The sequence below is a fragment of the Acipenser ruthenus genome, chromosome 19 (assembly GCF_902713425.1).
Source record: "Acipenser ruthenus chromosome 19, fAciRut3.2 maternal haplotype, whole genome shotgun sequence".
Lineage (NCBI taxonomy): Eukaryota > Metazoa > Chordata > Actinopteri > Acipenseriformes > Acipenseridae > Acipenser > Acipenser ruthenus.
In genome coordinates this window covers 32,720,672-32,742,882 of record NC_081207.1, presented here as the reverse complement: position 1 = coordinate 32,742,882, position 22,211 = coordinate 32,720,672, and the positions used below count along the sequence as shown (strand labels likewise).

At 41.7% G+C, this 22,211-nt stretch overlaps 2 protein-coding genes across 6 annotated transcripts in view; one reads left to right on the top strand and one right to left on the bottom strand.

Moving 5' to 3' along the window:
• Positions 1-9,771, top strand: part of lonp2 (lon peptidase 2, peroxisomal) — a 28,541-nt gene extending 18,770 nt beyond the window's left edge. The window contains exons 12-15 of the mRNA XM_034041557.3: positions 896-1,023; positions 4,433-4,640; positions 5,918-6,108; positions 7,037-9,771. Of these exons, the coding sequence (XP_033897448.1) occupies positions 896-1,023; positions 4,433-4,640; positions 5,918-6,108; positions 7,037-7,258 (749 nt within the window). The 3' untranslated portion in view covers positions 7,259-9,771. The remainder of the gene's footprint in view (positions 1-895; positions 1,024-4,432; positions 4,641-5,917; positions 6,109-7,036) is intronic.
• A 286-nt stretch (positions 9,772-10,057) lies between these two features.
• Positions 10,058-18,627, bottom strand: siah1 (siah E3 ubiquitin protein ligase 1). 5 transcript variants are annotated; one of them, XM_034041563.3, is made up of 3 exons: positions 18,475-18,625; positions 13,566-13,625; positions 10,058-11,399 (listed from the first exon to the last, which is right to left on the bottom strand). In XM_034041563.3, exon 3 carries the CDS (start codon positions 11,395-11,397, stop codon positions 10,549-10,551), a length of 849 nt encoding a protein of 282 aa, XP_033897454.1. In that variant the 5' UTR covers positions 11,398-11,399; positions 13,566-13,625; positions 18,475-18,625; the 3' UTR covers positions 10,058-10,548. The 5 variants fall into 5 exon arrangements, with proteins under 5 accessions (XP_033897454.1, XP_033897455.1, XP_033897457.1 ...); XM_034041564.3 differs by lacking the exon at positions 18,475-18,625 and adding an exon at positions 14,847-14,937; XM_034041566.3 differs by lacking the exon at positions 13,566-13,625 and having other exon boundaries at positions 18,475-18,627.
• Positions 18,628-22,211: the final 3,584 nt, after the last annotated feature.

The following is a 22,211-nucleotide window of genomic DNA, read 5'->3' as shown; positions in this document are numbered from 1 at the left end:
ATAGCCTGAGCTCTGAGCTTATCAATGACACAGCATGGAATGATTTTGTAATGATTTTGTCTTCTCAGCTTACCTGGGGTGATGTTACTCATCTTATGCAGAACTGGAGAAGAGTATAAGAACTATTCCACCCAGGCAGAGCCTTGACATTGGCTTAGGGTTATTCAGGACTTGTACCAAATTGAATTGTGAGCTGTGTACAGGAGTATCTCCCATTTGTTCTGTTGCTCATGTAATTTAATTAACCCATTCTCCTACCACAGGTTATATTCCCCTGTGTCAGCAATGCAAGCTGACAACATCACCCCAATTAGATCAGTGATGTGGGAACAGAATCAAATAGTAGGCTAATGCAGGCCTTGTGTTTCAATGTGTGATGGCCCCTGGTGCTGGAAAGGGTCCCAATATCACCAGAGCAATGCAGACAATCACACCAGCAGAATATGAACTCGATACACTGAAGAATCCATTCTGAAATATATATGAGAAATCAAGAGAGAGAGAATGAATGAGTGACAGGTTCTCCTAATGATCTTGTGTTTCAGACAAGCCCATTCAAATCCATTGATGTCAGTGTTAAATCACATACAGACATGGTTCATGGATACGATGGTGGTAATTGCTGCTCCTTGCTTACGCAAGGTATCTCAGTGATTTCAGCAGCTTTCTTTCTGGCAGACATTCCCTTCTCTTGGCTGGTTAGGCTTCATTTTTGAGCTTCGAGGCTCCAACTCGCTCTGTCGGCTCTGCTCTGACTATGTAAGGAGAAGGGAGAAGGTCCTGGAAGGGTTGGGGTTGGGGTTGGGGTTGGGGTTGGGGTTGGGGTTGGGGTTGGGGCTCAGTGTTGAACTGCAAGGCTCCAGCTCGCTCTAACGGCTCTGCTCTGTCTGTGCAGGGAGGAGAGAGAAGGTCCTGGAATCCCTCAATAGCCCAGCTGACCTGTCCCTGCCTCCGGAGATGCCTATCGTAATGGACCGGCACGCGCTCAAAGACATCCTGGGCCCGCCCATCTTCGAGATGCAGGTAAATAGGGAGTCAGCAGGAAGTTTGTGAAAAGCATTTTGCTCATTTCGTTTGCTCTGTCAGTCTGATTCCTTACTGCTGAGCAAGCAGACGTCTTACATGAACCCTCTGCACAGTGCAGACTGTATATGTGAAAGTATAATCTTATATAGTCATTGTGTATTGATCACATAAAGATTATTGCATAGCCCCCTTTGTCAGCATGAATGGATCTGGTTCATCAGTGAGGCAATAAAATAAATTGTGGTTTGAAAATCAAGGGGGGGGTCAGGGAGTCTTCAAGCTTCTGGTGGAGCTGTGTTCAGTGTGCTCTTCTGGTGGAGCTGTGTTCAGTGTGCTCTTCTGGTGGAGCTGTGTTCAGTGTGCTCTTCTGGTGGAGCTGTGTTCAGTGTGCTCTTCTGGTGGAAATGTATTCGGTGTGCTCTTCTGGTGGAGCAGTATTCAATGGATTCTTCTGGTGGAGCTGTATTCAATGTGCTCTTCTGGTGGAGCTGTATTCAATGTGCTCTTCTGGTGGAGCTGTGTTCAGTGTGCTCTTCTGGTGGAGCTGTATTCAATGTGCTCTTCTGGTGGAGCTGTGTTCAGTGTGCTCTTCTGGTGGAGCTGTGTTCAATGTGCTCTTCTGGTGGAGCTGTGTTCAGTGTGCTCTTCTGGTGGAGCTGTGTTCAGTGTGCTCTTCTGGTGGAGCTGTGTTCAATGTGCTCTTCTGGTGGAGCTGTGTTCAGTGTGCTCTTCTGGTGGAGCTGTATTCAATGTTTTCTTCTGGTGGAGCTGTGTTCAGTGTGCTCTTCTGGTGGAGCTGTATTCAGTGTGCTCTTCTGGTGGAGCTGTGTTCAGTGTGCTCTTCTGGTGGAGCTGTGTTCAGTGTGCTCTTCTGGTGGAGTTGTGTTCAGTGTGCTCTTCTGGTGGAGCTGTGTTCAGTGTGCTCTTCTGGTGGAGCTGTGTTCAGTGTGCTCTTGTGGGCTGAGCACTGATTGAGAACCTGTGTTCACTGAGCGGGAGCCATTGCATTGGAATGTGTGGCAACAATGAGTCGGCTTCTCGAAATCCAGGGGATTTCCTGCTTCCTTCAGAACAGGGATAAAGCAAAGCCGCTGTACAGACCAGGGAAGGCAATCCCACCACAGTTTCACCCAGGAAGCCTCAGGGGCCAGGGGGCGTGAAACAGGAGCGCAGGGGTTACATGAGCCAGAAGGGGCGTGGACTTCTTCATACAGAGTCAGAACTGTTCAAATCAAAAACAAGGTCCACAATTCAAACCTGAACTACTAGTGCTAGCCGGGTCCAGCATGTCTTAGCACCTGGAGATTTGAATTGCCTTTCATTAGAGACGAACCCCTCTGCCTGTCTCACAGGCACTGACAGGGAGAGGTGCCTACATTTCCAGCTGGAGATTTGAAACGCCTTTCATTAGGGGCGAACCTCTGTGCCTGTCTCACCGGCACTGATGGGGAGAGCTCCCTGCGGTTCCATTGCTTATTCTCTGACCACATTGTTTTTACAGCTTGCTGCTGATCCTGACTGAGGGCACAGGCCTCCGAAATAATAAGCTGACACAGTGAGTGAGAGCGAGCCTTCCAGAGACGGAAGGAAAACCTCAGCCAGTTCTCGTGCTTCACTGTGGCTTTCTGTAGTGAGGCAGGAACAGGTTTCCTGGCTGGGGAGTGGAGTTTAAAGGCTGGCCTACCCTAGTTCTGAGGTGGATGTGTATTTACAGGACAGATCTCTTTCTGACACAGTGGAAATGTTAGTGAATCTTGGTATGGCAATGCAGCATGTTTAACCTCATTACATTCTAAAACTTTAAACACAGTTTCCAAACAGTTTTTTAGAAGGCTGGTTTTGTTCAGCCCTGCAGCAAGTCAGTCGCTTTGTTTTCTTCGTGCTGTGCTGCAGAGATGTCTGTTTTGTTCGTGTGCGTTATTTTCCTGGCCTGTGTGCCCAACACTGAGAGTGAAACTGCAGAGATTTTCCTTGTCAAGGGCTTTTACAAGAGCCACCTGCTACCCTTTATAGCTCAGCATTCCATTCAGGCAGACGATCGTCTTACATTAAACACATACTGAGTCTGTGTGAATGCACAGTACAGCAGGGCAGGAATGCGTGCCCAGGATCCACTCCATTACAGGCATTTCAAGGGTGGATTCCCTGGTGGGGGTGGGGGTGGGGGTGGGGGCATCTGCCAGAAGTGAAAGGGCCTGTGTCTCATTCCAGCTTTTTTTCTAATCATATCCATCATTGAAACTGTATTTTTTTTATTTTTATTTTAAGTTTGTCTCTTGTTAAAATACATATGCTTTTACAGGACTTTTTTGCTGATTCAGAATAGAATTTCCTCTGTTCAATGTATTGCATTTAAATTGCTTTGTTTAGCTCTTACATTGCTTTGTTCATCTCTATACTGTGTTTGAGCTCTGATTCTCTACACTGTGTGTTTGAGCTCTGATTCTCTGCACTGTGTGTTTGAGCTCTGATTCTCTATACTGTGTGTTTGAGCTCTGATTCTCTGCACTGTGTGTTTGAGCTCTGATTCTCTGCACTGTGTGTTTGAGCTCTGATTCTCTGCACTGTGTGTTTGAGCTCTGATTCTCTGCACTGTGTGTTTGAGTTCTGATTCTCTATACTGTGTGTTTGAGCTCTGATTCTCTGCACTGTGTTTGAGCTCTGATTCTCTGCACTGTGTGTTTGAGCTCTGATTCTCTATACTGTGTGTTTGAGCTCTGATTCGCTATACTGTGTGTTTGAGCTCTGATTCTCTGCACTGTGTGTTTGAGCTCTGATTCTCTGCACTGTGTGTTTGAGCTCTGATTCTCCGCACTGTGTGTTTGAGCTCTGATTCTCTATACTGTGTGTTTGAGCTCTGATTCTCTATACTGTGTGTTTGAGCTCTGATTCTCCGCACTGTGTGTTTGAGCTCTGATTCTCTATGCTGTGTGTTTGAGCTCTGATTCTCTATACTGTGTGTTTGAGCTCTGATTCTCCGCACTGTGTGTTTGAGCTCTGATTCTCTATACTGTGTGTTTGAGCTCTGATTCTCTGCACTGTGTGTTTGAGCTCTGATTCTCTGCACTGTGTGTTTGAGCTCTGATTCTCCGCACTGTGTGTTTGAGCTCTGATTCTCTGCACTGTGTGTTTGAGCTCTGATTCTCTATACTGTGTGTTTGAGCTCTGATTCTCTATACTGTGTGTTTGAGCTCTGATTCTCTATACTGTGTGTTTGAGCTCTGATTCTCTATACTGTGTGTTTGAGCTCTGATTCTCCGCACTGTGTGTTTGAGCTCTGATTCTCTATACTGTGTGTTTGAGCTCTGATTCTCTGCACTGTGTGTTTGAGCTCTGATTCTCTACACTGTGTTTGAGAGCGTGTTCTTTGTTGGACTTTGATTCTCTACACTGTCTATGCTGGCAGGTGTCGGAGCGGCTGAGCCAGCCGGGGGTGGCGATCGGACTGGCCTGGACCCCCATGGGAGGGGAGATCATGTTTGTCGAGGCCAGCCGCATGGAGGGGGAGGGCCAACTGACTCTGACGGGACAGCTGGGTGACGTCATGAAGGAGTCGGCCCATCTTGCCATCAGCTGGCTCCGGAGCAACGCCAAGACCTACCACCTGACCAACGGTACGTGAGTAACGGGGGGGCCAAGGCAACTGCACTGTGTACCACGATGAGCTGCGACCACGGTAATGTGTACCACGATGAGCTGTGACCACGGTAATGTGTACCACGATGAGCTGTGACCGCGGTAATGTGTGCCACGATGAGCTGTGACCACGGTAATGTGTACCACGATGAGCTGTGACCGCGGTAATGTGTTTCACGATGAGCTGACTGTACAGCCTGATCCTGCCAGACTCACACTGTGATTGTACACACTGATCCTGCCAGACACACACTGTGATTGTACATGCTGATCCTGCCAGACACACACTGTGACTGTACACGCTGATCGAGTTCTGGGGAGTATGAAGGGCAACGAGCAGCACACAGGAAATGGATCACATGGCTCCTCAGTGCTTGGCAGTGGCAGGAACACATTATTATTATTATTATTATTATTATTATTAGGGCAGTGTGGAGTAGTGGTTAGGGCTCTGGACTCTTGACCGGAGGGTTGTGGGTTCAATCCCCAGTGGGGGACACTGCTGCTGTACCCTTGAGCAAGATACTTTACCTAGATTGCTCCAGTAAAAAACCCAACTGTATAAATGGGTAATTGTATGTAAAAATATCTTGTAACAATTGTAAGTCGCCCTGGATAAGGGCGTCTGCTAAGAAATAAATAATAATAATATTATTATTATTATTATTATTATTAATTGTTTATTAATAATAAACAATACTGTAACATCGCTGGCTGTGTGCCGTCTCAAATGAAAGCCATGCTCTGTGCTGGATATTAAGTATGAAATGGGACCTTTGCATCGAGTCCACATTGATACCACAGAATCCATTAATGAAGACACCAAATCGAACTGCTGACAGATAGTCGTCATGCAGAGTGTGGGTGTGTGCAGTATGAGACTGATGCAGTGTGGGTGTGTGTGCAGTATGAGACTGATGCAGTGTGGGTGTGTGTGCAGTATGAGACTGATGCAGTGTGGGTGTGTGTGCAGTATGAGACTGATGCAGAGTGTAGGTGTGTGTGCAGTATGAGACTGATGCAGAGTGTGGGTGTGTGTCCACACTCCCCCCTCCTTGTTGGAATATGTTAATGAAGTGCTTTTAAAACAAACACAACATGGTCATATATAATATATATATATATGTGTGTGTGTTTGTATTTGTGTGTTGTTATGACAGTATTATGACACTTTTCTCATTACACTTGGTCATGGCGAGGCAGTTCTTGTTTTCACAGGAAGGTATTAAAGCCGCTCCTCTCTGTTCTCCTCCAGCCTCTGGGAGCTTCGATCTCCTTGACAACACCGACATCCACCTGCACTTCCCTGCCGGTGCCGTCACCAAGGACGGCCCCTCCGCCGGGGTCACCATAGTAACCTGCCTGGCCTCTCTGTTCAGCGGGCGGCTGGTGCGCTCCGACCTGGCCATGACCGGGGAGATCACCCTGCGGGGGCTGGTGCTGCCGGTAAGTACCGGGCCCTCACACTGTCAGCTGCTTCAGTCTCATTGCTGTGCTTTCAGTTAGGAAGGGAAACTGAGGATGTGTTTTTTTTTATTGTGGTTGCAAGGCAATCCAAAGAACAGGGAGCGAGTTTTGCTTGAAAATGTCCCAGCACAAATATCCTACAGTGCGCACTCATTCAGTATATTGGGAGTGTTTGCTCTGGTCCTACTGCGTGCACTCATTCAATAACATTGGGAGTGTTTGCTGTTGCAATTAGCTTGAAGAAATCGACAGACCTTTAACGCATACACCAGACAGCATGATTGTACATGTGTTTGTTATGTATGGATTGTTGCACTGTAACAATGTATTTAGAACAATTTGCACAGGAGCGAATGTATTTCTTCTGAGGTTAAGCATGTCTTTAGCATTTATTCTGCAGTTGCATCACAGTTTAAACATGTCCTCAGTCACTACAGGAGGTCACAGCTGCTCATATTAAGAAGTAGCCTAGCTTTCCAAGCAGCACACTCCCACATGGCTGATGCAGGCAGCAACAGTTTGAATGAGTCACATTAATAGTAATATTACTAACGTAGTTATTGGGTAACTTTGATTGATTGCATCATAGCTTTCCTATTAAAGGGTTACCTATGAATTCTTTCCTAATTACCATTTGAGAATTGCAGTCTTGCCTTTTCTAATGAAATCCCCCAGTAGATCTACTGGGGGGATTGATGGTACAGTTTTGTTAATGTATTTAATTGTCATTAGAGACTGGGGCTAGTTCTTCACACTACTTACATTATTGAAGGCTATATATTGAGGTCACAGAACTGACACGACCAGTGTGCACAGGTGTCTATATGTGAAAACAGCAGCCTGCCATATATGCATGAAACGTGCCATCCGCCTGGATTATCACTTTTATGTGTTGTGTTTTAAATAGGTGGGAGGAATTAAGGATAAGGCTTTAGCCGCACACAGAGCGGGATTAAAGCGAATTATAATTCCGAAAAGAAATGAGAAGGATCTGGAGGAAATCCCGGCCACTGTACGAGCGGATCTGGATTTCGTCATGGCAGGTTGTCTGGATGAAGTGCTTAACGCTGCTTTCGACGGAGGATTCCCAGTGACGAGCAGACATGATCTCCTGAACAGCAAACTCTGAACAGCTCACTGTTCACAGCTTAGCCTGTCCCTCTGAGCCTCATCACACCAAACCATACAGCTCACCCTGCCCCTCCGAGCCTCATCACACCAAACCATACAGCTCACCCTGCCCCTCCGAGCCTCATCACACCAAACCATACACGAATTAAATGTACATTTTTGGCAGGGTTACAAGGATTTCAATTATTGCAGTTGAAATGTTTACCTTCCAGCATTGATGAAAAAGTCTTCAGTATTGGCACAAAACATTGATCACATAATTGTTCATTTATTACGATTGTGTGTACACTCCCACTTAGACAATGAAGGGACATTTAAGCTAGATAGAGAATGCATGTGAAAAGGCTTTTCTGAAATTTTAAGTAGGGGATTTGTGTAACTACATTCAGATATGTCTAACCTAGCATGTGTATGTTTAACTGTTTGTTAGTTCAATTTTCAAATGGAATTTGTAATTTGTGGATGGAAAAGTCTGTGCACCTTGTTTTGTCATACTGTCCACTTCTCACAATAATGTATCTAGGGGTAGCGAGGCTATTACCTTTCACCTTCAGCTGTGTCAAATTCTGAATTTACCATAAAATGGTAGGAAGGCCTTTGTCTTTATTGAAAGAGAAGGGTAACTGTGTCAGACTTCCCCGGTTCGTTCTGTTTAATGACATGTCTGGTGGATCAGATGCAAGTTATTAATACAACATTGGTCATGCTGAGGGGGGCTGTGATATAATCATGTAGCAAATTCTAGAGGTTAAATTCCAAATTGTTAAAATATTATTCCCCCATCTAAAAGTAACAAAGGGCAATGGAGCTTAGTTCTGTTTTATAACAGCAGAGCCACTGCCTTACAATGTGACCATTAATAATGGTCTATGGAACCATTTTGGAAAACAGATTAACTGATTGTAAAGTAATTAAGCTTTTGCAGATGTGAGCCATAAATAAAGCTGTAATCCTTGCATACGTGTGCATCTGTATTTCCTTGCTAGTCTATGCACTCAACAGAGAAATGTGCCTGTATGTGCATTTATAATTTGACATTTGTATTGGAATATAAATTTGTGACATGCAAATCACATACGAGGACCATAAAAAAAATGCTAGTTAAAAACTTGAACTATGCAACTAAAGAACATATACATTAACAGCAGACAATCTGGTAGGAGTATGGTATCCTAATCTGTGGGGATCCACTACAAACGCATTTCTCCGCTCTGGTTTACCTGTAAATGGAAAGAACCCGTCTTCATTTTCAAATCCACTCACCCTTTGTTAACCTCGTCTGTTTTCTTTGGACAATTTGAATTTTCCAGTTTATCTCAAACCCAAAAGCATGTAAAACAAATGCAAATAATTACATACTATGAAAATCCTTTATGATATTTGTGCTGTAGTCCATATAGCTCTGGTTATCTCCAGGTTTACACTCATAACCAAATTCTGGGGCAGGCACATGGCATGTAATGTAAAGTCGAGTGAATTTGTGGACAAAATGGTGGAAAACACACACACAGACGAAGGCTGATGCTACCAGAAACAAGTTCCATTATTACTGTTATGCATCTGTTACATGGAAGTAAAAAAATTAATAAAAATTAAGCCCTTTGATTGACATCAGTCCTGGAAGCAGGCTTCAGATGGTACCCTTTATGGGGTAACCCTTTGCCGAGGAGAGCCCTACGTTCAGCAGCAGCTTGAGTTTTATTGCAAACCATCTGGTGCTTGAGGACACCTCTCACGTCTTGGTCACTAATCCAAAAAGCAAGGGAGCACTGGACATTATTGCAGATTAGAACAGGCAGAAGAGCAGTCACTCATTTCAAACATGGTTCAGTGGAGACAGCCTGTGCAAGCTCATTTCAGACATGGTTCAGTGGCAAACAATGACTAAAAAGAAAAAGGCCCCAGGACAGCGAGAATATAGAAACATTTGACTTTATTAAATACAAATAAACCACTGAAAATATGAAGAAAAAAAACTACTATTATGTTATTTAAGTGGCAATAACACAACTTAGTCTTGGCTATAATGAACACAATTAAAGATTAGCAATACAAACTGATTTTAAATGCATCAGAATTGCCAACATGAAAGTCTAGTTTATCTTGTTAAAATATTGGTGTATTGCTTTCAATTGCAGCATATTATGGTTTGTTTAATTTAACAGTTTTTTTATAAAATTAAAAAGATTGAAAGCCTGCTATGCAAACCTGTACTTTCCCCGCCTGTCTATTAGTCTATTTCATATTCTTGCCAGTAATGCAGCTCCAAACAGAAGCAACGTTTATAAATACTGATTTTTACATCAGAAAAAAAAAAGAGAAAGACAAGAAATTTCTTAAATGAAACGAGACAAGGAATGATAAAAAAAAAAGATGAACTATATTAGCCTCTGCTTTACTTAGACAGCCTTGGTTAAAGCTGCCTCGAGCAACCAAATCAACCACCTCATGTTACTCTCTGTAACATTATATATAAAACATTAAAAAAAAAAACAAAAAAAAACACACAACCTCGAAATTGCTTTGCCGAAACATAACATACTGTACCAAGCCAGATTCACAAAAACAAATCTGCCCTGTATCAATAGTACATACCAGGACTAGCACTAAACGGTTACCAAGAAGAATCACATTATTTCTGTATTTTCCAACTAGCTGTCAGAGCCTAAACAAAAACAAACTCTTACTGGAAGGGAAATGTACGGCTACATCCATTTCAAAAGAAAATATAAAAAATTAAATGTTTGTGGGTTAGCAAAATAAAATCACATCACAGTTAAAGTAACGACCAAAAGTATGAAAGAAATTCAAATTTATTTAATGGAAAAACAAATAAAACGTCACTAAAAAATATCAATACACAGAAATACACAAAGAGCAGCAATACTATGTAGTGTGACATACCAGACAGGAACAGCGACTTGAAATGGTACTGCCCAGCTTGGCTGGTCAAGGAAAACAAAAATAAAACAATGCTATCTACAACACTGAAGTTCATTCAGAATTTACAAGCTTTTGTTTATGTTTTTTTTTTTTTATTACTTATTTTATTACAAAAGTTGCCCATTTGGGGTAGGTATCAGTGGTTTATATAAAAGGTGTTTTTTACATTAGTGTTACTAGATGCAGCCAGCATTTTAAACCTTGAGCCCAAACCTCCATCTACAAAAACAGGGGTTACGCTTGGCAGTGAATGTCAATAAATGTCTTTTCCTCGAATCTACTTGAAATGTGATACACTAGAACCGTTAGAATTGCTTCAAAACAAACAAACATTCATCCACAGCATCAACACATTGAGATTGTAACGTTTATGCCTAGATTTCCATTCTCTGCAAAAAGCTGCGCAATGCTAGTGTCAAAAACCAGACAGTCACTGTTCATGATCGCAGTGGCGATCCCCTCATGGATTGAGCGAGGCGTTGCTTCCCAGGTCAGCCGCCGCCGATGACCATTCAGCTCGAGGCGGTAGGCAAAGTTTTCTGCCTGCTTGCGTGTTCCAATCAACTGGACGATAGCAAAGAACTGCTGGTGGCCATCGTATTTTTCCTGCTTCTCCAAGACCAACATAAAGTGGAACCCAAAACAGGACTGCATCATAACCCAGTCGACTGCTCCTGGAAGATTAATGTCTGTGGCCAGAAAGACAATGTCTTCCCCTTGTAACGTTGTTATAGACTTGTGTTGGTGCATCAAATGGGGCATGACGGCATCCAGGGAGCCCTGCCATTTACACGAGGCTCCAGGACAAGGGCAAGAATAAGGCCTGAACTCACAAAGCTCTTCGTGGTCTGCTTTCTCCGTGTGTGGTAACGTTATCTCACATCCTGAAGAGGCGTATTTACAAGGAAACAGTACAGAGTTGGCCACCTTTTCCATAGCCAAGTTCCGAATGGAGCCCAACGGGCCTCGACACGTTGGACAGCACGTGAGCTTCGGGCGACAGTTGCTGCAAACCAGATGCCCACTCTGGCACTGAAGAATGGGTGGCAGTACATAGTCAAAACAGACAGGACACTCAAAGAGACTGGCCAAGTCGTTGTTGGAAGCTGTGGTGCCCTGCAGCGCGGGCACCCTCTGTGATGGAGCACACTTCGACGTACCTGTTGGGAGTGCTGTGGCAGTCTGGCGACTCATTTCTGCAAACAAAAAGAAGAAACAAAAATAGTGATTAGTACAGACTGGTTTTCTACTACACCATCTGTATTTCTTCACATGCAAGTAAAATGCAGCTTTCAAACATTTCATGTAACTGGATTGGTTTTCACTTGCTCTCGGTTTGGAGGAATATAAATATATTGACTGAAGATGTTTGTATAAAAGTAGGCAACATCTCAAAGCACTGTACATACCTTTACATTAAAATTACATTACAAGATACATAAAATTACTACTACATTAAAAAGATACATTAGAAACAGCATAATATTAGAAACAGCCATAACAATATACACACACACACTATAAACATCCATTATAAAATTATAATAAAAAAAGTGAATTATCAAAAGCCTAGGAAACCAAGTGTGTTAAGTAGTGCTGAGACGAATATCCGAATTAATATTTGACACGTATTCTGATACAAAAAAAAAAAAAAAGATGTTTGTATTCGCTAGAAAAATGACAAATATATTGCAGTTATTTACAGCCTCACCAGAAGTTGCACAAGTTTAAAAAGTGGCAAATAAAAAAAGAGCTCCCTGTGATGTGATATTTAATATATTAAAAATAATAAACACAACACAGGATCAACACAGCAGCTCTTGAGCCTCTATTTAAAAGTTTTAGAGCGAGTCATTCTCATGGGACAGAAAAAAAGGCAAGCATGTCATTCTGAAATGCCTCGCTTCCTTAAAATGTTGTGTAGCAATTTTTATATAGATTGTATACATTATATTTTTGTTGCGACTTATGTAGACTGTAATAAAGAAGAACCATAACTGGTGAGCTTTTTCGCCCTTCGTCTTTACAACGCCATTTCCACGTTTGTTTAATTTGAAGTGTTTAAAGTTACATTTCAGTTTTTGGTTTGCGTGGTCATTACAAAAAGGCACAAGTAAACCTCATGTTATTACTTTATGAAAACATGTCTATGGCTTCTATGAAGAAACAACAATGGCAAGGAATAACAAAAAAAAGTAAAGACTAAATAAAATCCAGAGTCAACTTTATGTAAATTTTTTTGTGGAATAAACAAAAACATTTAACTTGAACTGCTATTTGGCATCCTTTGTTATGTAGTGAGTTCATTGGGGTAAAGCAAAGTCTACCCAATGTTTTCTTTACTCCTGGGGTATTTTTCTACTTTGTGTTACATATTGTAACGACTTGCTGTAAAATAAAGGCACACACACACACACAGGGGCCACACTCCCCTGCCCGCGTTCTAAGCATAATTGCTTTTATTACTTTTTGAAAACTAACGAATATTTTAAATTATTAGTGAATATCCGAATACGAAAACCCTGTGTTCGTCCCAGCACTAGTTCTAAATGTAGATTCACATTTTTCTACAGAATCAGAGCATCTCACAAATAGTGGCAGTGAGTTTCAAGGAGTCAGCGCACAGGAAGACAAGCTTCGACCTCCCAATGTAACACATCTAGTTGATGGAATAGCCACAGTGTTGCTGACGCCCAGGGACATAGAAATACACGCACGCACGCATGCACACACAGTAGCCAGTGTAGTGATTTTAGGACGGGGTAATGTGTTGCATTTTTTTGTGCCCGTCAATATTCTTGCAGCAGCATTCTGGACTAACTGATGTACCAGTTTAGAAAATAAACCATTGCAATAATCAATTTGAGATGTTACAAAAGGCACGGATCTGAAATTCTGAGTCTTTGTGAAAGGCGAGAATGGATTTTGGCAATATTATGTAGATGGTAAAAAGATGATTTAACCACCGATGAGACTTGAGCCTCAAAACTAAGTCCGGAGTATAAAAACTCCCAAGTTTCTGGCTGAAATTGATACAGCAATATCACGGCCACAGGACATCAAAGTTAGTGATGTAGAAACTCAGTCTTGTTGGAATTCAGCTGTAGGACGTTGTTAGTCATCCAAACAGCAATATTACCCAAGCAGGCTGATAACCTCGAGTCAGTATTCATGGAACCAGGGGTTCATTCTATATAGAGTTGTGTGTCATCCGCATAAGAGTGGAAATTCAATCCATGTTCTCTAATTACGCTATCAAATGGGAGCATATAGCGACTGAAAAGAAGAGGGCCAAGAGGTGAACCCTGCGGGATAGCAGAAGACACATTCAACATATCAGAGTCAGCACCACCATTACGTACCATTACAGCAATGCAGCAAGTTCAAAGTCTAATGCACATCAAACTGGGTGCCCTGTTCATCTAGGAATGAAGTCACACACAGAGAAACACAGAGAAACATAACATTGCAGCAACATGTCTTAGCCGATCACACCTGGCATGCTGCAGTATAAACACCACACTGTGAAATAAGAGCACTTAGTCACGTCGATGACAATACAGACCGTGAAGGAGACGACAGGTCTCGTCATCAGACCCTACCAAGACTAAAGCGAGGAAGCATACAGTCTAGTGTTTATTTATTTTTTAGATATATAGTATTATGGGATTTTTTTATTTTTATTTTTTTTTTAAACATTAACTGAGCCTGTGTGTGTGTGCTTGCATAGATTGCCATACATTGTCTATGACAGTAAGTACATTAAGATGCAGGGCCCTAATGCCACAGCCTTTTAGCCTTGCTGTCAAAACATAGCAGTGCCAGTCTAGAAGAAAAGCAGAGCCTGTAAACTGAAGCATGATGCAAGGGTTGTCAACATCGTCACCAAGAGAAACTCACGAGGGTTCAGGATGGAAACAGCAGCACAAGAGAGAAATCATGGAATCAAAACACAGCTTTCACACAAATACCTCTCTGCCATTACACTGAGGAGAAACAGACAGTCAGAGAAACAAAAGCACAGCAGCATTCGAACTTCCTGCAAAACTCTCCTCTCCCTGGACAGCAAGCATGTAATCCTGCATGTCCTACAGCGCCTGTGGGAGTCGGAGTTCAACATCAAACCATTTGTTTGTTAACAAGTTTAGCATGGGAGAAAGATTTGTTTAGGAGAAGAATGCTTTGCTATTCAAAATCTTCAATAACACATGCTAAAAATGTCCTCAGCAAGTTTCAACACCACTGAAAGAGCTCCTCGAGATGTGCCACAAATATGTGTCGGAAAATCAAGGTAACAACGTATTACATTAAGGACTCCAGCTACACAATATGTCCCTTATCACTGGATTTCAGTCTGAAATACAGCAGCATATATAGGATTGTCTTAATTTATACTGCACGCTACAATGCACAGTATGATTTCCATTACATTATCCCAGGCTATTTAAACTACTCAAAAATAAATAAATAAAAGCCTAAATTGAACAGCAATGTGCTTAGGCCACAGTTGGCCTTATAAACTCCTTTGTTGGGCTATTGCCATTTTGTCTTTCTATTGCAGAAGTTCATTGCTCAACCATGTGACTCTTAGTCACTTTGGGAAGATTTAGTGACAGAAGTCACAAAAGGATTAGAAAGATTACCTTTACTTTTGCTTGCTTTGTTTCCTGATAGGCATGTAAACAGTTCAAGGACTCCTTTCCAAAGACAATGTAATGTAGCTTTATCCGTCATGAGTAACTAAAGACTTCATTTCGTTTTCCATAGAAACAAAACACCCCATAACAGAGGCCCCTCCTCATAAACCTTAAGCTCGAGAGATCCAAAGCAAAATGCCTTGAGGGAGAGTGTGTGGAGTTCACTCTGCACGCAAACATCGAATAAAAACCTACTGCTGCTGCCGCTGCCGCCGTGCAGTCCTTCTCAAATTCATTTAGCAATTAAGAAAAAACTAAATGGAAACATCTCCTTCGATCCCATTGAGAAAAAGAGAAAAAACCTTGATTAACCCAAAGGGCGAGACCACTTTGCTCTTCTGTCTGTGGAACATGAAGAGCCACCTTTGGGTCAATGTGAATATATAAAAATAAATAAAAAGATTGCAATCCAATTAGTTTTTTTTAGGCAAATTCACAAACATGACGTATCCTTGGTTTTAAATTCCCAATCCAAAGTTTGAAGAATAAATAAAGTTAGTTGCTCATTGTTACTTAAATAGTTTTCAGGATTAACTTCAGGCTTTCTTGAAAGTCCAGCCATAAAATGATACAGGCAATCTGCATCAGCCTTTGTGGAGAGTTAAATAACTTTACTAAAGTACGGAGCAATGCAGCATTGTGTACTGTGCAACCAGCAAAAAAGTTTCAAGTGTCGTCTACAACATTCCCCACTCCCCTTGAGGAGTCACTGCTTGGGCTGCATGGTTCATATTACATGGCACTGTGGCTCCACCTACAACTGGAAAACAAGAGACAAAGAAACTGAGCCGAATGCCGAATTCCAGTTTCAAGCGACTGCTTAACTACTGAACTACTCAATTTTTTAAACTTTAAAAAGTGTAAAACTTGTGGCCTAAGGAACATGGCAATCCAGGAACTAGTTACAAATACTGTAGCATTTCCACTACTGTTCAAATTCTGGATGATTTATGAAAATCCAGAGAAATCCTGTTGTGAATGATACTGCATGTTGGAAAGTCGGACAGCCCCACCCCCCCACCACCCGGAAAGAAAAAAAAACAAACAAAAACACATTTTGCTACTAAATACCTTTTAAAACATAGCTTCTGAACCATCAACAAAACAAGAGGGGTCTCGTCGTGTGCCAGTGATGCAAAGAACAGTGATAAACGTGATTTAAACAGGAATGCATCAAACAATGTATGACAGGAAAGAAAAAGTGAAAAGTTAGAATTGTGTGTTGGCTTACAGATTAAGCTAGACAGCATATCTCTTGTGTGCATTATAGTATGACCAACTCTGTTTTTCAGCTTAAGGCTACTTTTTTCATACCATAGTTAGAACAGACTGTATTGACAGGTACAGGAGTTAAAACAGTGTAACGCAAATAGGCTCTCGCCGAGTACTGTTCAATTCACACATTCCACAGGACCACAAAAGGGGCTTGGATACAAAGCAGCCGTTTACAGAACTGTCTGTCAGAACTGCCTGTCTTTTGACTGAGAATATTACACTGTACTGGGGGGGGGGATTCGGGGTACACATTTAAAACACAAATCAATTTCCCCTCTGGTAAAGAATGAATTCCTGACAGAGGTGCAGACAAGAACAAGAGAGGGGAAAACATAATTGACACACAAACACTAGATTGAATGCCTACTAAACAGGTTTTGTTTAGCGTTTTAGCCTCTTAAGACCTGCGTGTCTGGGCATGATGCATTACTGTATGTAACTTCAGGGTACAAGTAGACACACTTCCTTCACTTGAGCGAGTCACAGAGGTATCAAACAATAGCTGCAAAATGAACCATATTCTTCATGTCTGCTGGAATTGTTTACTGTGCTTTCTCAGCATTGCATGACTAATTCACTGCTAGTCTATACCAACAACTGAAATGTGTACATGTACTATATTTCACTGTAGACACTTCATTAATTTACTGTTTTCAAAATGTAGGATTTAATCAATATACCTTGTATATTATTTAAGCAAAATATTCTGTATCCAAACAATTCTGAATATGCATTTATCAATAAATCATATTTCCAAGCATCTTACTAAGAATAATGACATATTCCATAAATTGACCACTTTCATTGGATAAGCAGAACTTAAAGGGAGGAGCTCTACCTTGTTTCATTCAGTCTGGTGACTGGAGAGCCAGACACCTATCGGATTTGCTTTTTCATCCATTACACTAGGCATTGACAGTAAGTGCACCTGTACCTGGGACCTGAACCAGGTTAGCATGGTCAAAGTGGGTGTGTAAATCTTCAATAGCTTATCTTCTTACTACCAAGTATTATTTCTCAAAAGACCCCATATTTCAATTTAGCGCCTGCTGGCTCTTGTGAATTCAAGCAGGGTGCCCGTATTATTAATTCAAATTAATGCCAGCCCAGACCCACAACTAAGCACGACACTTACAATTACCACATTTATGGATTTCTTAAAATAACTTTCAGATGAAAAAAGCTCAAACATGAAACCGCTAACTGTAGTTGTACCGAGTCTAATGTATCAACACAAGTACACTTTACATGCGTCTCCTTCGTTAAAGTACTCGTCTTCGAAATTTAAAAAAAAAAAAAAAAAAAAAACACAACACACACACACGGACGGCCTTGCACTGAAGAGCAAGATTCAGCATAACCGAAGGCCTAGCTGACCTCCGCCATGTTGGACAACAGAAATCAAAACCGTAACCACGCCGCTTACACAGTCGCTCGATTAAAAACAAGAGACACACACGCGATCATAAAAAATGAAGGTTATTTGTTTTGTTTTATAATGAAAATGAAGCGATTCCCTTCCACTATGGCAACACTACATCAATACTTGACGCGGCTTTCTTCTCGTTCACCACAGTGCAGAGATGTGCAAACACGGGACGTGGTGCGCACTGCACAACCGATACCTTTTCAATTCCAGATTAAGCATTTGCCGAGCTCCGTTACTACAAGAAATTGTCAAATTACTTACAACTATCACATGTTTGAAAAGGAGGTCACCCCGCTCCATATTCAAGAATAAAACACTGCTAGTGTCACGGCTGTGCCAAAATCAATAAATATAAATCTAGGCCCCAAGCCCTCAAACACTTCGTATGTTGAGTACAAATGTAAACTAGCCGGTCGGGGTAAAGCACATATACTCACACCGACTTCTATACAAAATAAACAAATACCAATAAACCATACAAATATATCCAAAACACACCTTTTGAGCAGCTAGTAATGTAATTATTTAGTACTGGGCAAAAGCCAAAACACCGGGGGTCGTGTGTTCCTTTTTTTTACCTTAACACTCACACACATCAGCAGTAAAACATAAACAGAACACAATATTCTTAAAACCTGGACTGCTAAAAACAGAAAATAATAACAACATATGCATATATCTGTCGCAAGCGTGGGTTTTTATTTTAATGTATTTTTTTTTTGGTTACCTTTTTCAGACATCATCAAGGCGATGACAAGCGCTCTACTAGGCTAGGGAACCCTTCCTTGTTCTTCAAATTAACTACGGCGTTGTTTTTAACTGTATTCTCAAAACCACTCGGTTGAAGTGTACCAAAAGACAACCGCTTACCTCTGTCGAAATGTGTTATTTTAATCCACCTTGGTGTACCTTAAATATGTTTTATTTTATGATTTTTTTTTTTTTTTGGTTTCCACATTCACACTACAGAGAGACTACCGCCGGCCTCAGACTCGCGCACTGACTGTTGTTGAAATACTTCTCGTCGGGAGCGCGCTTTAAGAGCGTGGAGCCGGCGGCGCGCTTCTGTTTTAGCAACCGTAACTTTTCACCTAAACAACTTAACCCAGGCAGGTATACAAACGCGCATTCATGTTTTGTTGCCAAACAAATGCCGTTTAAACATTTCAAACAGATTAGGCAGCCCTAATCTTAATATACATACAACAACAACAATATATATATATATATATATATATATATATATATATATATATATATATATATATATATATATATATATATATATATATATATATATATATATATATAGTTGTATGTACTGCTTCAGCAGGTTGACATTTTTACAAGGTTACTCAATTTGTAGATCAAGAGCAAAGGGGTTGCACTGGGTAACCGACTCTGCAGTTGCATTTGCTGGGTACTGTACCTACTAACCTGATCTGTAGGGGTGAATGTATGTAAAGGAATTCATGCTGTTACTTGAGGGTGGAGCTGTGTACATATGCCCGTGGTTGTGGGATGAAACCATGGAGGTCCAAGCCACTCAAATCTCTTTTACAAGACTGTCTCTGGACTAAAGCAGCAGAACCCTGCAGCCAAGCTGAAGGATCAGCTCTCCAAACTGCTCAGGTGTGTCTGCAGCAGATCAGCTCTCCTAACTGCTCAGGTGTGTCTGCAGCAGATCAGATCTCCTAACTGCTCAGGTGTGTCTGCAACAGATCAGATCTCCTAACTGCTCAGGTGTGTCTGCAGCAGATCAGATCTCCTAACTGCTCAGGTGTGTCTGCAGCAGATCAGCTCTCCTAACTGCTCAGGTGTGTCTGCAGCAGATCAGCTCTCCTAACTGCTCAGGTGTGTCTGCAGCAGATCAGCTCTCCTAACTGCTCACGTGTGTCTGCAGCAGATCAGCTCTCCTAACTGCTCATGCTCTGTGATCTCTCTCACCAGCCGATTGATCTGTTTCCACTCTCTTTTAGTCACACCATGGCAGACATACCTATAAACGTGTGTATTACACTGTCTTCTAAGGTTTGTTAGTTTCTGTTGATTCACCTGTCACAGTTTGCATGATGTAATGCTATGGGAACTACCACCACACCTCAAGCAGCCAGTGATTCACACTGAGTTCAGACAGTGCTGTTTTTAAATGCCTGCAGGGGTGGACACCGTTTTCCTATACTGCAGGTTTTGAGAGTTTGCTGGTCAGCATGTGCACTCTGCTGTCTTGAGGTTTCGCATGGCAGCCCTGCACAAACAACACATCCTGGTGTTAATCTCTATGGCTGAGCTCCAGTTAACCCTTTGTGTTCACGTTGAGCAATACCAAGGAGACTGTGGTCAATGGGAATGGAGACTTATTGAACATCATGTGCTGATTAAGCAATTTGTAAAATAAATGTAGCAATGTTTCTTTTATTGCAATTATTACAGGCTTAAAAAAACTACTCTTATGAAAGGTCACTGTTATACAGAATGGCAAAGGCAGAGTGAGTTGTGGTAAAGCACAGGCAACCGTGGCAGAACAGTATATAAATAGTGGTAAAGCACAGTAAGTTTTGACAAAACCATGGCAAAAAAAAGGGTAGATGTCATAACAAAAACACCAAGAGAATATATTTTTCAATGTGTTTTTTTTAGTCTCATGTTCTCTGGTTAAAGCCTGCTCTTGCCTCTGCAGTGAGTAGTTTGTTTTTTTACTGAATGGCTGTTGTTTACATTGGAGGTTGTTCCCATGGATCACAAGGAACTTGCCAGGCTGGCTAGGGAAATGACATCATGAGCTTGGCCCTGGCCAGCTCAGAGGCGCTGCCTGGTCTACACTGTGAGCTCAGTGTGCAAAGCAGTTTTCTGGTTGGTTGTTTGGTTTGTTTATTTTTTAATGATTTTCAGTTCTCTGAAAGTGGCAGATTCATTGGCTGCACTGGAAACACATGGGAGAGCACCAGCATTGGATTGCATGGGAGCACACATTATCCCAGTGCTGAAAAGCACAGTGCGGTCTCCATGCCCATCCAATCCTTGGGCTGTATTTGAGAGTGCAACATTATTATTATTATTATTATTATTATTATTATTATTATTATTATTATTATTATTATTATTATTATTATTTGTTTATTTAGCAGACGCCTTTATCCAAGGCGACTTACAGAGACTAGGGTGTGTGAACTATGCATCAGCTGCAGAGTCACTTACAACTACGTCTCACCCGAAAGACGGAGAACAAGGAGGTTAAGTGACTTGCTCAGGGTCACACAATGAGTCAGCGGCTGAGGTGGGATTTCAACCGGGGACCTCCTGTTTACAAGCCCTTTTCTTTAACCACTGGACCACACAGCCTCCTTGTCTGAAATCACCTATGAAATGAGCCATCTTTTAACAGGCCTCGAGGGCTGAAAGGTTGAAGATGTAACCCCTCTGCATCCTCAATCAAACCTTTTCTGCTGTAGAACCTAAGAAATCTATCTGTCTCTGTGTATTAAATAATGCTAAATGTTTGTGTGCATCTATCTATCTATCTATCTATCTATCTATCTATCTATCTATCTATCTATCTATCTATCTATCTATCTATCTATCTATCTATCTATCTATCTATCTACGTATTGCTACTGGTGAATGTGAATTGCCTTGATTAAATAAGCTGCTTGCAGTTTTCTCAGGTCACCATTGCAGAGCTTTAAAACCATTAGCTTAATTTTGTCCAAATTAGGTTATATAGCAGGATCGTTTACTCAGCACTGCAGATGAAAACCAGAGAAGTCACCTGCGTCTATACTGTCTGTAGCAGCCTATTGTTGTGCTGGGACTGAACTACTGGAACAGTAGCCATTTCATAAGGGATAAGGTAAAGGTTTGCACCATTTGTATGTGTTAGTATAAAGAAATACAAATCCAATATGCATAACCACATTTGCATACCACAGTTTAGTGGCCCTTTTATAAATATCTATATATCACAATTTGAATGCAACATACAGCATTTGTACATTAAATATATATTGAAGTGGATTGGAATGTGATATTGGTGTCTGCCTTCTAATTGTAATGGTCCATTAGCTAATGACTGGAGCGGCTCTGAGCTCTCAGGAATGCAGCTGTCAGGTTGGAGGACGCTGTGTTGACAGCACTGCTCATCTTCCCATCATGCTGCTGACAGAGGAATGCAGAAGGGGATCCCTGCACCAGCTTGTGACTGGAAAGGAATTCCAGATGAGGTGAAGACTGCTCCACCCCGCTCTGAGAAACAGTTTGGCTGCATGAGCATGCAGGCTATGATCCATGTCAAGCAGAGAAAAGTAACAAGACTCTGGGTTTATTAACACCAATGTTAGGGACACAATATCCAACATTAAAAGTGCACAAAGTTTGCATTCTGTGTAATGGGAAATCCAGATTCCTGGCTGGGACTAGAACATTGTTCTGGAATGTTGACGAAAATTCAACATTCCGTAAAGGGGCCACTGAGACTTAATGTTGAGCTGCTAACGTCTCGATTTCCTTCTCTGTGTACACTGCTCCACTGCAGATCACGAAGCATCCTGGAGAACTAACTTACAAATACTGTTCACTTGGAAGTATCATGTTAAAGCAGGGAGCTGCAG

Excerpts from the sequence above, each read along its gene's own strand:
- siah1 (XM_034041560.3), bottom strand. The coding sequence starts at position 14,937 with ATGACGGATAAAGCTACATTACATTGTCTTTGGAAAGGAGTCCTTGAA. Across the intron at positions 11,400-14,846 it reads CAAAGCAAGCAAAAGTAAAG|AAATGAGTCGCCAGACTGCC; the intron begins GTAATCTTTCTA and ends TTTTGTTTGCAG.